The 13,147-nt window shown below is 62.3% G+C and overlaps 1 protein-coding gene across 3 annotated transcripts in view; it reads right to left on the bottom strand.

The window, feature by feature from the left end:
* Nucleotides 1-13,147, bottom strand: part of MYO7A (myosin VIIA) — a 67,582-nt gene that overhangs the window by 31,871 nt on the left and 22,564 nt on the right. For all 3 annotated transcript variants that reach the window (XM_070075774.2, XM_051850518.3, XM_051850537.3), the window contains 11 exons: nucleotides 12,108-12,292; nucleotides 11,549-11,670; nucleotides 11,330-11,472; nucleotides 10,966-11,079; nucleotides 10,007-10,160; nucleotides 9,001-9,077; nucleotides 8,265-8,384; nucleotides 7,392-7,534; nucleotides 6,104-6,314; nucleotides 5,475-5,610; nucleotides 3,507-3,613 (listed from right to left, as the gene is read on the bottom strand). In XM_070075774.2, the coding sequence (XP_069931875.2) occupies nucleotides 3,507-3,613; nucleotides 5,475-5,610; nucleotides 6,104-6,314; nucleotides 7,392-7,534; nucleotides 8,265-8,384; nucleotides 9,001-9,077; nucleotides 10,007-10,160; nucleotides 10,966-11,079; nucleotides 11,330-11,472; nucleotides 11,549-11,670; nucleotides 12,108-12,292 (1,512 nt within the window). The remainder of the gene's footprint in view (nucleotides 1-3,506; nucleotides 3,614-5,474; nucleotides 5,611-6,103; nucleotides 6,315-7,391; nucleotides 7,535-8,264; nucleotides 8,385-9,000; nucleotides 9,078-10,006; nucleotides 10,161-10,965; nucleotides 11,080-11,329; nucleotides 11,473-11,548; nucleotides 11,671-12,107; nucleotides 12,293-13,147) is intronic.

Here is a 13,147-nt window from a genome sequence, read left to right as displayed (position 1 = left end):
ATGCACACCACAGCACATAAGCTACACACACCTGTGTGCACAGAGCGCACGCCACGTACATCACACATAACACAGCACACACACACTACACATACACACATCCCCCACTTTCTGTGGCTTCGTGGCTCCCTTCCCTGTCTCCCTGGCTGAGCCACAGGAGCCTTACTGCCAGCTGAGCTGCCAGGGCCCGTGGCAGGGAACAGTGACAACACGTTGACCGTGAGCGTCCTGGTGTCAGCGGGGGCTCAGATGGCTCGGGTCAGGAATCTAGACAGCTCCCCCTGCGCCTCCCCTTCTCGTCACCGCATCCACAGGTCTCACTGGCTCCACCTGCGAACCCCAGACCCAGACCCCCCGTCACCACTCCCCTCACTACGAGCTGTGCCCAAGCCCCAGCCTTGCTCTCAGACTACTGCACTGACCTCCAGACCGGACCGCCCCGCCCCCAACCAACACAGCAGCTGGGCGAGGGTCTCCCCCGACTTCCGCCCCGCCCCAGTCCACTGTGCAGGAAATATCCACGGTACCCCACAGGCGTGCTCCCGGGCCCTCTGTGCCCTCTCCGTCCGTCCCTCCCTGCCAGCCTCCGCAGCCTCCTGGCCCTGCCTAGGACGCATCAGAAAGGCTCGGGCTCCCGCGCACACCCCAGGGCTTTTGCACATGCTGCCCCTGCCCTTGCAAAGCCCTTCCTCCCGACGGCAGGTGGCTGGCAGCTGGCATCCTTCCCTCCTTGCCGGCTTCTCAGCAAGGCCTCTCCTGACCTTGACTCAAAATAGCGCCCCTCCCGCCCCCACAGTCCTCCTCCCTCGTCTGTCTCCATGCCGCCTACCACCAGGGGGCACAGGGTTGTGTGCGCTTACTGCCTGCCTCTGACCGCTCCCCTTCTGCTAGAACACAAATTTCTTGGGGAAAGAGACTTTCCTCTTTATTCACTGCCGCTCCCCGGAACCTAGAGCAGCCTGCACAGACTGGGCACTGGGTAAATACTTGCAGGTGGAATGCGCGGGTGAATGAGCGCACAGGAACCCTGGGGCGGGGGGCGGGTCCGCTCTCACACACGGCCCTCTGGGTCTCTGTCTTGCTTTCCTTTCTCTGAGGCCTCCCTGACAGTCGTGCTGTTGGGGACAATCGGCAGATGTCTGGGGATGGGCTGAAGATGGCAGTGTCCCAAGGCCAAGGTTAAGTGGCTCTGCACGGGATCTGAGGGGAGACGCCTGGGAAGCCACAGGCAGGAGAAGGCCAGGTACATGGAGAACAGGCGTCCTGCAGACCCGGGGCCAGGGCCATGACTAGATACATGACCGGCGTGGACAGGACTCCGGGCCACCTGCCCTCCTCGTGGCTGTGCAGCCCCCTGGGGAGGCACCCCAGGAGTGGAAGGGGGGACACCGAGAGGCTGGGCAGCTGTGCCGGGCGGCAGCCCCGATCTCCGGGGAGGCGGGTGGCTTCCCTTCCTGCAGCCGCATTGCAGCCAGGACACTGCCCCTCGGGGAGCTGCCTCTCAGTTTCCACGATCAGCCAAGCTGACTTCCACCCCATTAGGAAAGCCAGCAGGTGCCTGCAGTTACAATGCCTTTTTTCTTTCTTGAATGTGATGCTTGCAGACACCCAAGGTTTTAAAAAATTACGTAAAAAAAAAAAAAGTAACACAAAGACTTTGAACACTTAGCCCTTACTTGTGTAGGCCCCTGGACAGCTCCCAGTGTGTCCTGGAGAAAGGCCCAAGTTCCAGGCCCTGTTGAGTCACAGCTGTGTGACCTTGAGCATGCACCTGGCCTCCCTGTTTTACCTACGGAGTGGGAGTCATGGCAACTACTCACTGGGTGGCTTTGGGGGTGAATGAGATGAGAGATGTCAGTGCTTAGTGCGAGGCTCAGAAGAGGGGCCCAGGAGATGTGATCCATATCACATCTGTCCCTGTCGCATCCAATTCTCTCCCAAACTCCCTCCCAAGTGGGTCACTTTGGGAGACCCCGGGCTCCTGCACTTGGACCTCACCATGATTCCTTAGCCAACAATTTCCAGCAAGGGATCTTAGACAGGAAGCTCCATGGAGAGGCCCTGGCTGCCTCCCAGAGCTCTCAAGAGGGAGGAGAGAGAGGCGGGGCAGGGAGAAGACACGGTGGGTCAGCGAGTCCCCAGCTGAGCGGCAGGTGGGGCAAGACAGGAGGGAAGTGTGGAGGGAGTCCGCAGCACACCTGTTTCACCTACGCTGGGATCCTAACAGGTGTGGGCTTCAGATGGGGACTCCCCTGGGTGCAGGACCTTTGAGTGCCTGGGACGGCACCTGTCAGCTGGCTGGGCCACAGCACTGGCCTGTGTGTGTTTGGTGGCAAAGCAGTGCCAGGGCCCATCGGCGGGCAAAGGAGAGGGGTGGCTGTGCAGAGCAGCTCCCTGCTCTGGGAGGCACCGGGCGCAGGGGGAGGGGCTCAGCAGGAGGCCACACGTGGGCTGGCAGCCACAGCAACAGGCAGAGAGGAGACTGAGGCTGTGAATGGACAAGGGAGGCGGCAGGGACGGCGGGGCCAGGCTATTGCTGAGCGGTCCCCAGCACCTCTGGGACCTGGGTCGCCTGAAGTGGGGTCAGGACACAGGGCTGCTGCTCCAGGCGTAAGGAGGCCCAGCTCCCCAGCAGGGCGCAGCGCCTGGGCCTGAGTCGCCCCCGTGTTGGAGCCGCGCAGCGCACAGAATACCCGCGCCTCCTTGCAGGCAGAAGGCTCCAGAGACCTGGGTCCTGGTTCCGCCCCTGGTCTCGGCTCCGCCCCCAGTCCAGGCTCCGCCCCCAGTCCCGGGCACCCTGGCCGAGTCCCGCCCTCTTCAGTTTCCTCCGCGAAGAAACTGAGCTGCTGGCGGCACACACAACTCGAAAACCCAAGCCAAAAACCACTCCACAAAGCACTCCACAAAAAAACACACTCCAAGGAAGGAGAAAACGCGCAGCCCCGCCGCGGAGGCCGCTCCTGCCGTCCTGGGCCCCAGGCCGGGCTCTGTTACCTTGGCCGAAGCTGCTGGCTGGCGGAGAGTGCCCGATGAGTACCCACAGAGAAACTACAAGGGGAACCACAGCGCGAGTGAGGCGCGGGCGAGGGCCACGCGGTGGGCAGAAGCCCCGGGGAGAAGCCTGCGTGGCCAGCAGCCAAGGGCTCCGCCCTCCCGACGAGCTACAGGAACCGGGTTACATCTGAACCAGAAAAGCAGGAGAGGGGCCGGGATGCCGCCCCTGGAGATCAGGAAAGGCAGCGGGGCGCACTTGCCCTCCGTGCCAGGGTCTGGATGCCACACCACACCCTTCCCACATCTGGAGGTCGGACCTGCTCCTGGGTGGACCTCCATGGTGAGCAGAGGCCTGACTGCTCCCACGGCCCATAGCACCCCTCAATCAGCACAAGAAAACCAGACGGGGGTCCTGCAGGCCCCTCCTGGAGCTGGACCGCAGCTGTTGGCTCTAGGGTAAGGGCCCTGTCCACCCTGCAGCCCCCCTCCCAGCCCGCACCCCCAAGCCTCACCATGGCAACGTCGGCCTGGAAGATCTGTTTGATGAACTTGTTCCTGGAGGAGTGGACCAGCTGGATGATGTCCCCATGCAGGGTGTCCCGGTTCTTTTCCAGGAAGCCTGGGCAGCAACAAGAGGGCTCAGACCTCGCCCCGCCTGACAGCCCCGGCCCTTCCCGAATCAGCGAGTCTGAGCTGGGAGGACCCCACACACAAAGATTCACCCCCATAGTAGGTGGACACTGAGGCCTGGGGAGGGCGGCGGCTTGCCCATGACCACTGGAAGCAAGGGGCTGACTCCCCGACACAGAACCCTCTTCTGGGCTTATTCCAGAAAGACAGGGAGGCTTGGTCTCCAGATCACAGCAGGGCCACCTTCCTGAGCCACCCCAAAGCCAGGGTCTTTCGCTGAGGCAGCAGGCTGCCCGGGCGAGGACACTGGCGACGCATGCGAGCTGAGTCCAGGAGCCCATTCAACCCCACTCCTCCCTGCCTTCTACAGGGTACCCTCCCCACTCCCCTGCACGGTGGGGCAGGCAGGCACCTCCAGGGAGGAAACTGGTGCTCAGAGAACCTGTGCCAGGCTGAGCTCCATCCTCCCCCGGGGCGCCCGGCCCCAGCCCCGGCCCCGCCCAGGGTGCTGCCTCATACCACACGGGCCCGGAGGAGGCTGCCACTCCTGGGGCCGAGACCTGAGGGGCTGAGTAGTGGGGAGCTTTGCTGGCTGGGGGTGGCTGGGGAGTGTCACTGGGCTGCCTGCATGGCAGACGGCACAGAGACCCAGTGGGATAAAGCTGCGCTCTGACCCCGCTTCTTGCAGACTTAGAATGAGCTCCACTGTGTGGCGCTCAGGAGGAAGAAGACGCTTTCCCTCAGAGCTCAGCCGTGGTGGGTAACTGGGCTCTTGCTCTGCCTGGCCTGGTGCCATAGGTCATGCCATGTCACGTAAGGACAGTCAACTCCCCTGCCCCAAACTGCCCAGCCTCAGTTTCCCTACATGTACAAAGTAGCAAGGAGCCAACTCAAAGGAATTGGCAGCAGGGACTCAGAGGGGGTACTTTACAGTGGTATTTATAGCAGCCTACAGGGAGGGAGAGCCCGCCGCCCATTAGCAGGCAACGGATCAACCACACAGAGGCTCCACGTGCTGGAATGGGGCTCATCTCCAGGGAAAGGAAGGGGACTGGCAGTGCCAGGATGAGCCCTGAAGACGTCCTGCTAAGAGGCCCATCCCAGACACAAGAGGCCAAATACTGCAGGAGTCTGCATATAGCCAAGTGCACAGACAGGAAGTTGAATGGAGGTCGGGGCAGCAGGGAGGGACAGGAAGTTCCTGCTGAGTTGGTCTGGCGTCTCTGTCGAGGGTGAGTCTGCGAGACGCCAGTGATGATGGCTGTGCCATGTGCATGTCCTTAACGCCACCGGATTGGTCACTTAAAAAGGGTTACCACAGGGGCAGGTGCGTGGCGCGGCAGGATAAGCCACTGCTAGGGATGCCCTCATCCCATACGGGAACGCCTGGGTTCAAGTCCTGCCTCTGCTTCAGATCCAACTTCCCGCTAATGCTCCTGGGACGCAGTAGACTATGGCCCAAGTATTTTGGTCCTGTCACCCATGTGGGAGACCTGGAGGGAGTTCCCGGTCCCTGACCCAGCTTTTATGGGCATTTGGAGAGTGAACCAGCAGATGGGAGATCTCTCTCTCTCTCTCTCTCTCTCACACACACACACACACACTCCCTCTCTCTTTCCTTCTGTAACTCTGCCTTTCAAACAAATAGGTATTTTTAAAAGGGTTAAAATGGTAGACTATATTATTTAATCTTACGACAGTTTTTTTTTTTTTAATTTGAGAAAAGGGCATTGTACCCCATGCTTCCAGCTCCCGCTCCTTGTATTCCAGGACCTGAGACCTTTCTCCCGGGCTGTGGGGGGGCAGCTGGGGGCACAGGCAGAGAGGACAGCCCTGGCACCCCTCTGTACCTTGAGTCTCGTAGTAGACCACGCCTGCAAAGTGGTTGATGCCAAACTGGGTCTCATGGGTGTTCTTGGGGGGAATGTAGTTGGTGTTGAGCTTGTGCTGCGAATTCAGCTTATGCAACATGGTGGCATCCGTGCCCTGTGGGGACGGAGGGGCTGCTGTTGACCCCACCCCTCCCCCTCAGGCCCTCGGCCTTTCCTCTCGGGTCTTTGCACCCCTCTTCATGAGCCTACCCTCCCTTTATTTAGAACCCAGACAGGCGCTCTCTGCCATGTGGATACATTGGAAGCATACGACCTTGGAAGTCCATTTCCATTTAGAAATTGATTTCCTTGGGAGCCTCTCCTCTTTCCCCTTCACCATTCCTAGATGTGTTCTGAGCCTTGGGCACCTAATTCTGCACCAACTGCATGCTTAGATCTGTAGCTCCCAGACCTGCGACCTGCAGGTGGTTCCCGAATGTCAGGTGGGTGCCCGGGGATCGGTCCCCGAGCCACCCTAGGGGCAGGTGTCACGACTCTCATTTTGCAGGCGAAGGAAGCTAAGGCTTGGAGTTGGGAAGGGACTTGCCCCTGCCCCAGCCTGTAGGTGGCCCTGGCAGGACCCTGGCCTGCTGGGGGGCAGGGGGCACCTTGGGGAACTTGCTCTCCTCGTCGATGAGGGAGATGATGTTCATGGGCTTGTTGGCGATCATGTCCAGGGCGTCCTGGTTGTCGGTGAACTCGATGTGCAGCCAGTTGATGCTCTCCAGGTCGTACTCCTCCTGCTCCAGCTTGAACACGTGCCGCACGAAGAACTGCTGCAGGTGCTCGTTGGCGAAGTTGATGCAGAGCTGCTCGAAGCTGCAGGGGTGCGAGGGGTGGGGTGGGGCGGGGCGCTGCTCAGGTCCCTGTCCTGCCACTCGGGAGCCCAGCACAGCCTGGACCTGCAGAGTGACCTTCTGCATGATGCCTCCCCATCACCGACTCTCCAGCCTCTGAGGCGGGGGTGGGGCTGACACAGAGGCCCAGCAGGGCAGAGGGCTTGCCCAAGGTCACTCAGTGTACCAGAAGGATGGTGAAGGGGTTGACACAGCAGCTCAGACACTGCTTGGGATATGCGCATCCTATACTGGGGGCCTGGGTTCGAGTCCGGGTTCCAGCTTCCTGCTAAGATACATCTTGGGAAGCAGTGGGTGAAGGCTCAAGTGCTTGGGTCCCCGCCACTCACATGGGAGACCCGGGTGGAGTTCCTGGCCCCCAGCTTCAGCCTGGACCAGCCCCAGCTGTTAGAGGCAATGGGGAGAGAAGCAGCAGATGGGAGACTTTTGTCTGTCTCTGTGCCTTTCAACCAAATAAGATGAATAAACAAACATTTTGAAACAGGAGAGTTAAGGCCTGAACCCAGGGCTGAGGACCCCAGCTCAGAGCCCACATTTGCCTGCATGTCGGTACACAGGGAGGGCTGGAGAGCTGGCAGGTGGGTGCCCAGGGCTCGACAGAGTGCAGGCTTTGGCGATCAGGGTCTAGATGCTGACCTGGCTGCACAGACCCAGCCTTGCCTACTCAGTGTGTCTCTGTGACAGCCAATCAGGACGGGATGGGGGTGACCTACCACAGTCACCCAGACAGGAAGCGGGGCCAGGATCCAGCTGTGACTACTCCATCATTCAAGAGTGGCCAAGACCAGGATGCTCAGGCTTGGCTCAGGCCCAGCCTCAGCCCTGAGCAGATCGGCAGTAGCCGGTGGAGCCTGGAGACCAGAGGTGGCCTCCTCAAGTGGCCAGGACGGTATCACAGCCTTGGGCCTCCAGGCAACTGAAGGCCAATTCCTACCGGCCTGGCAGGGCCTGCCCGAGCCAGCTCCAGGCGGCCTAAAGGGAGGACGTGACGTCCGTGCTGAGGAAGAGCCGTCCCCCAGGGCACTGCCCCACGTGGTACCTGTTCACGGCGAAGTTCTCGAACCCGAAGATGTCCAGGAGGCCGATGGACCGGCGAGAGCTCTTCACCTCCTGGGAGGCCGGCTTGTGAATGGCCGCGTTGATCTTGTCCACGATCCACACGAAGAGCCGCCCGTAGATTCCCTGAAAGCGGCCATCCGCAGCCTCATGTCCAGCACACCCGCCCCGTGAGACCGCCAGGCTGCCGGAGGCACGGTGGCCCCACTGCGGCCGCCTGGGGAGGGACGTGCTGCTCACAGCTGCCCAGCCTTTACCCGAGCCACGCCCTCTGCCCGGAGCCCCGAGCCTGCCTGGAGAACCCACTGCCCGAGTTTCAAAGCTCTGTTGAGAGATGGGCCCCGCTGAGTCCCTCCCCGGCCCTGCCGGTTTGGGAAGGGGCCCTCCTCGGGGCTCCTGGCTCTGCCCTCCTCCCCACTAAGGTCCCAGAGCCCAGGTCAGGGCCCAGCACAGGCTGCAGGACTCTGTGAATGGCAAGTGCGTGACTGCAGAAACAGCAAGGACCCAAGGGTCCCCCATGCACCCCGAAGAGGGCATCTCCCGGCTGGAAACAGCTGGTCAAAGCAGGCCAACAGTTGAGGGCTGTGAGGATGGAGCTGGCAAGGTCCCGGGGTGGGTGGGGGTGCAAAGCGCCCAGCTCCCGAGGGATGGCCAGACCCCTGAGGCTCACAGGGAGGCGCGCTGGCACCCAGGCCCCAGAGGCAGCCAGTGGCTGGTGCCTGGACCCTGGGCCCCAGGCAGGCAGGGGTCGATACCCAGTGATCTGCTCAGCTCTGCAGACTCCTTGGCACCTGTCCACTGCAGCTCATCCTCGCCAGGCGCAGAGGGGGTGGAGGGCCACTCCATGCCAGCCCACCTTGACAAAGGCGTCTCGCACATCCAGCGCCTGCTCCCTGCTGAGCGGGGTGGACACCGTCTCGCCACGGGTGATGAGGGTGCGGCTCGTCAGGCAGCTCATCAGGTCTGGGGGGTTCACCTGGTGCAGGGACACCCGGGTCTCACCCAGTACCCCCAGACATCTGCAGCCTGTCCCTCCCCCCACCCCCTGCACTGAGACCGCCCTTCCCTGGGGCTCACACCCAAACCCTGTGCACAAGGAATTTTCCTGGCTCACAGCCCCTCGACTGTCCCAGCAGGTTCCCTGGCCCCACCAGGACTGGCTGTGACTCTGGCTCTATTGGTCAGTTGTCTAACCCAGGGCAGAGCCTCGTCGGCTGAATGAGTGACAGACTCAATGTGCCTGATGCATGGATACCCATACACTGTCCCCAGGTGTGGAGTCTGAAGCCGGGAATGACTCGCCCAGGGTACCCAGCCTGGGCCCCTGGGCTCCCGTGTCCCGCCCCAGCCCACAGCTTCTGGGGGCACTTGGCTAGCACAGGCCAGTGAGGGTCCCAGATCTGGCTCTGCTCCCCTGGGACCCATGCCCAGCAGAGCCCAGACACCGTGGATTCTCAACACTGAACAGTGAGGGCTCTCCCAAGCAGGGGACCCAGCAAGCCGCTTCCCACATCCTGGCCCCACTGAGCTCGCAGCCAGCGCTGAATTCGCCGGGGCAGAGGCAGTGGTGGGAGAGAAGGCTGGGCACTGACCTCCAGCAGGGACGCGGCTGTAGCCAGCGACGGGGAGAAGAGGACCTCACAGGCATCCAGGTTTTCAAACGTGCGGGCTGTCGGCAGCAAGGGGCGTGGCGTCAGGGCAGGGAGGTGGACGTGGGGGCGAGGGGCAGTCCTGGCGGGACCAGGAGCCATGCCACTCTTAGGGGGAGGGTTGGCCCTGTCCACAGAGGGCACGAGCGCCATGTCTACCCTGTCTAAATGCTTGTCTGGGTCAACAGATGTTTGGGCGATGTTCTCGCCAGGGATCTATGGGGTCCGTGAGGGCAGGGACCCTGCGTGCTCCACACCTGGCCCCATACCTACCATCCAAGTGGCAGACACTGGCAGTGTGCGTGTCTGCCCCTCCCTCTCCATCCCAGACTCCCGAGCTCTCAGGGGCAGCCCACTCCTACGAGACAGGCACGAACTCGCCCTTCCTCCCCTGTACCCTACTCACAGCCCTGCCTTCTGCCTGGGGCGGTCAATCCCATGTTTTCTCTCATGCAGAGTTCACGCACTGAGCAAATGCCACAGAGCCCCAGCTCTGCCCGAGGCTCACGCACGAGCAAAGAGGACCTCTTGGCCTGGCACAGAGTACACATCCAGGGAACATCAGAGGCGTGAACATGCTCCCTTTCCTAGCCTTCTGGCTTTCAGGAGATGACTACAGTCACCCACATCTATGTGTGAAGTGGTTCAAAGATTGGCCCTCACTCTAAGGCGGCTGACCTTACAGAAGAGGCCAGACTTAAGGGGCCCCTAGTCAACTCCCAGCATCCTTCCTCTGTGCATCTCCAGGACACGGTCGCAGCCCAGTGATGCCACCCCTAAGGCTGCCGCCAAGCTAGCCGACCTCTGCAAACCGACCCGCACGGGACTTCTCCCAGGCGTCCTTCCAAGGAGGGTACACGTCACTGGGGTGGAAACCACCGCTGGTACCCAGTGTGCGGTCAGGTGTCCAGCAGGGGGCGGGGCAGGGCACACCTGCGCGGCCTCTCACCCTCATACTGCAGGTTGCCCAGGTGCAGGATGGCGGCCAGGAGCTTCGAGATCTCCCAGTTCTCTGTGTCTGTGAACATGAGCACCTTCATGGCCGAGCGGATGTTGGCGTACTCCTGGCTGTCCACGCGTCCCTCGCAGGTTATGCAGTTACCCTGTGGGCGGGGCCGGGGAGGGGACAGGTAATGGGAGGGCCTGAGGGAGGCCATGGGCACGCAGGGGGGCAGTGCCGGGCTGAAGGGCTCAGGACCCCAGGTACTGATCTCACCTGGTGGGCTTCAGGACCCCTCCAGAGGTCCACAGCACTCCTGCCCAGGCTTTTCAGGAACACACCGACCACATCCACCCAGGGACCCCGGGCTCCCTCCCTCCCTCCCATGAACGAGAGGAGCCAGGTCACAGAGCCCTGGCCACCTGTCTGGCAGTCACACAGCCAGGGCCTTCCATGGCCCCTCATTCCCTCCAGGACACCCACACTCAGGGACTCGACCCCTCCCCAGGTGCAGCCTGATATGGATGGAGGAGGGGCAGCTGCAGATAGGCAGAGCAATGATGGCAGCCTGCGGCGATCTGCACATGCCTGTGAGACCTGTGTGTACACACGCGTGTGTGTGTGCGTGCCCAAGTGTGCCAGCCAGCTACAGGGAGTGTCCAGGAAGTGCTGTCATACCACACACAGACACACACACAGCCCTTAGGCACCCTAGTCTATGCCTGTGTCTGTGGCCTGCTCCAGCCCAGCCCCAGGCAACAGCTCCCCCCAGGGCTAAGGAGGTGGTGCTTGGTGGTGGCAACAATGGCCAAGTGGGCCGCAGGCCTCAGGGCACAGGCGAGCCCCAGGTGGGCCGAGCAGGACAGGAGACGGCCCACACGTGTTGCCAACCACCGGGAGCTGGGGGAGCCTGTGTGCATGTGGCCTGGGTCTACCTGCAGCCCATGGGGTGCCCGTCAGGACCTCACCATGGCCAAGTAGTTGTAGTCGGCAGCCTGGCCCAGCCCCAGTTTCTTCTTCTGAGCCTCACTCATGCCCTCCAGCATGCAGTAGAACACATGGTAGTTCCGTTCATCAGGGGCCTGGAAGCATTGGGCGCACAGGAGGGGGTGGGGAGGAGACAGGAGAGGCCGTCAGGACACAGGACATCAGGAGGGCCACAAACACGGTCAGGCAGGAAGCCAAGGGGACCTCAGGCACAGAGGCCAGGAGGCAGCAGCTGGGGCAGGTGAGGGACCACCAGAGCTACGCAGCTGGCCGGGTCGGAACAGGTGCCGCTCTGCTCCAGGGAAGGACCACACGCACTCCCACGAGCCCGGGGCTCAGGCCCACCTGGCGACAGACGCGGGACTTCTCCAGCAGGTACTGCTCGATCTTGGCCCCCTCGATGGCGCCCCGCTTGTTGAAGTGGATGTCAATGTACTTCCCAAAGCGGCTGGAGTTGTCATTGCGGATGGTCTTGGCATTCCCAAAGGCTGCAGGTGCGCAGAAGGTCACGGGCAAGGGCAGCCCCCTCCCCGCCCCGCCCCGCCCTTGGAGAACTGGCCTTACCCTCCAGGATCGGAGTGGCCTCCAGCACCTGCTGCTCAATCCACGAGTGCTGCCCACTGATGGCGGCCAGGAACTGCAGCATCAGCTTGGTGCTCTCCGTCTTCCCAGCCCCAGACTCCCCACTGCGGAAGGAGGGAGCCCACGAGCCGTCACAGCCCACGCCGCGCCCCTCCCCACTGCCATCTCTAACTGACCCGACAATCTGGGCCGTCGGGAGCCAGGGGAGGACCGGAGGAGCTCCATGCACGGCCACACCCAGAGGTCACTCTGTCCCCAAGGTTCAGATCTGCACTCCTCCGCTCTTAGTTGCCACAGAGCCTGGCACATGTCAGATGCTCAGCCAACCCTCTGCCCAAGAGAACACGGGTGCCTGAGATTTCCTAACGTATCAGGAGCCGGCAGGGAACAAGGCTGGACTCAAAAGCTGACCCGCGCCCTGCTGCCTTAGTAGAGACGGGAGACCCAGGGAATGCGAGGGGATTCTCGCATTGCGGCACAGCGGGAGTCCCAGGACCATCGCGGCCGTGCGGCCCAGCCCTCGGGCGTCTGAGCGGCCCACCTGATGATGCAGCACTGGTCGCGGCTGTTGCGCTGCATGTTGAAGTAGCAATTGTCGGCGATGGCGAAGATGTGGGGGGGCATCTCGCCGATCTTCTTGTTGGTGTACTGGCGGATGTGCTCGGGCGAGTAGATGGACAGCAGCTGGTAGGGGTTCACGGCCACCAGGATGGAGCCCGTGTACGTCTGCGGGCAGCAGGCAGGAAGGGGTGTTGAGGACTGCCACGCGGGAGGCCGTGCCCTGCTCCACAGGCCCTGGGGGCCCGTGTGCAGACCCTGCCTCCTCCGGAGCTGGGCTGGGCCTCCAGACCAGCTTGGGGCTGGCTCACGCTCAGTGGTGCGGGGGCAGGGAGGAGAGACCTGGGCGAGAGGGAGACGGGGTTTCTAAACCTTGCTCTCCCTTTCTGTATCAGTCAAATGAGCACCAGAGAGCTGCCTCGGAAGGCTAAGGGAGCCCGTGTACTGTGAAACCCACAGCACGCTGGGGCCTCAAATCCTGGCTTCCGAGGCCTGCACCCCCAGCTTTTGGAGGGAAATTCGGATACAGGAGCCCATCCCGAGGGGAGGCTGAGCTGCTGGGGGAGCGGGGGGGAGCGGCCCCCGTACTCGGCAGCACAGGGCACCTCCCACTGACCAGGCTGGCAGCAGCAGGGCCCTACACGCCTCAAACAGCTTTCTGTGGGCTTTCCCCTCTTGGGCTTCTTGGTCCATGCACAGAGTGGCCATTCACGGTGAGACCCACTGCTGCGGGCTGGGCCCTGGCACACACAGGGACAGTGTGGCCTGGCCCTCCTGCCACCAGGGCAGCCGGAGGCACTGGAGGGTTCCTCCTCCCTCTCTCACTGGCAACTCAAGCTTGAAAAGGTCAGGCCCTGCCTATAATTGGCATGGAGGTATGGACATCTGGGGCCGACAGGGCCAGAGGAAAAATGTGCCCACGCAAGGGAGGTGACAGGGGGCCACCCCTCCCACCCAGGGCTCCGTGCATCCCCCCAGGGCCACAGCCGTGTCCCAGCAGCCTCAGCCCAAGGCAGCCATGGA

The sequence above is a fragment of the Oryctolagus cuniculus genome, chromosome 1 (assembly GCF_051225735.1).
Source record: "Oryctolagus cuniculus isolate XC-2025 breed Fujian yellow rabbit chromosome 1, ASM5122573v1, whole genome shotgun sequence".
Lineage (NCBI taxonomy): Eukaryota > Metazoa > Chordata > Mammalia > Lagomorpha > Leporidae > Oryctolagus > Oryctolagus cuniculus.
This window is presented reverse-complemented; position numbering and strand designations above follow the sequence as displayed.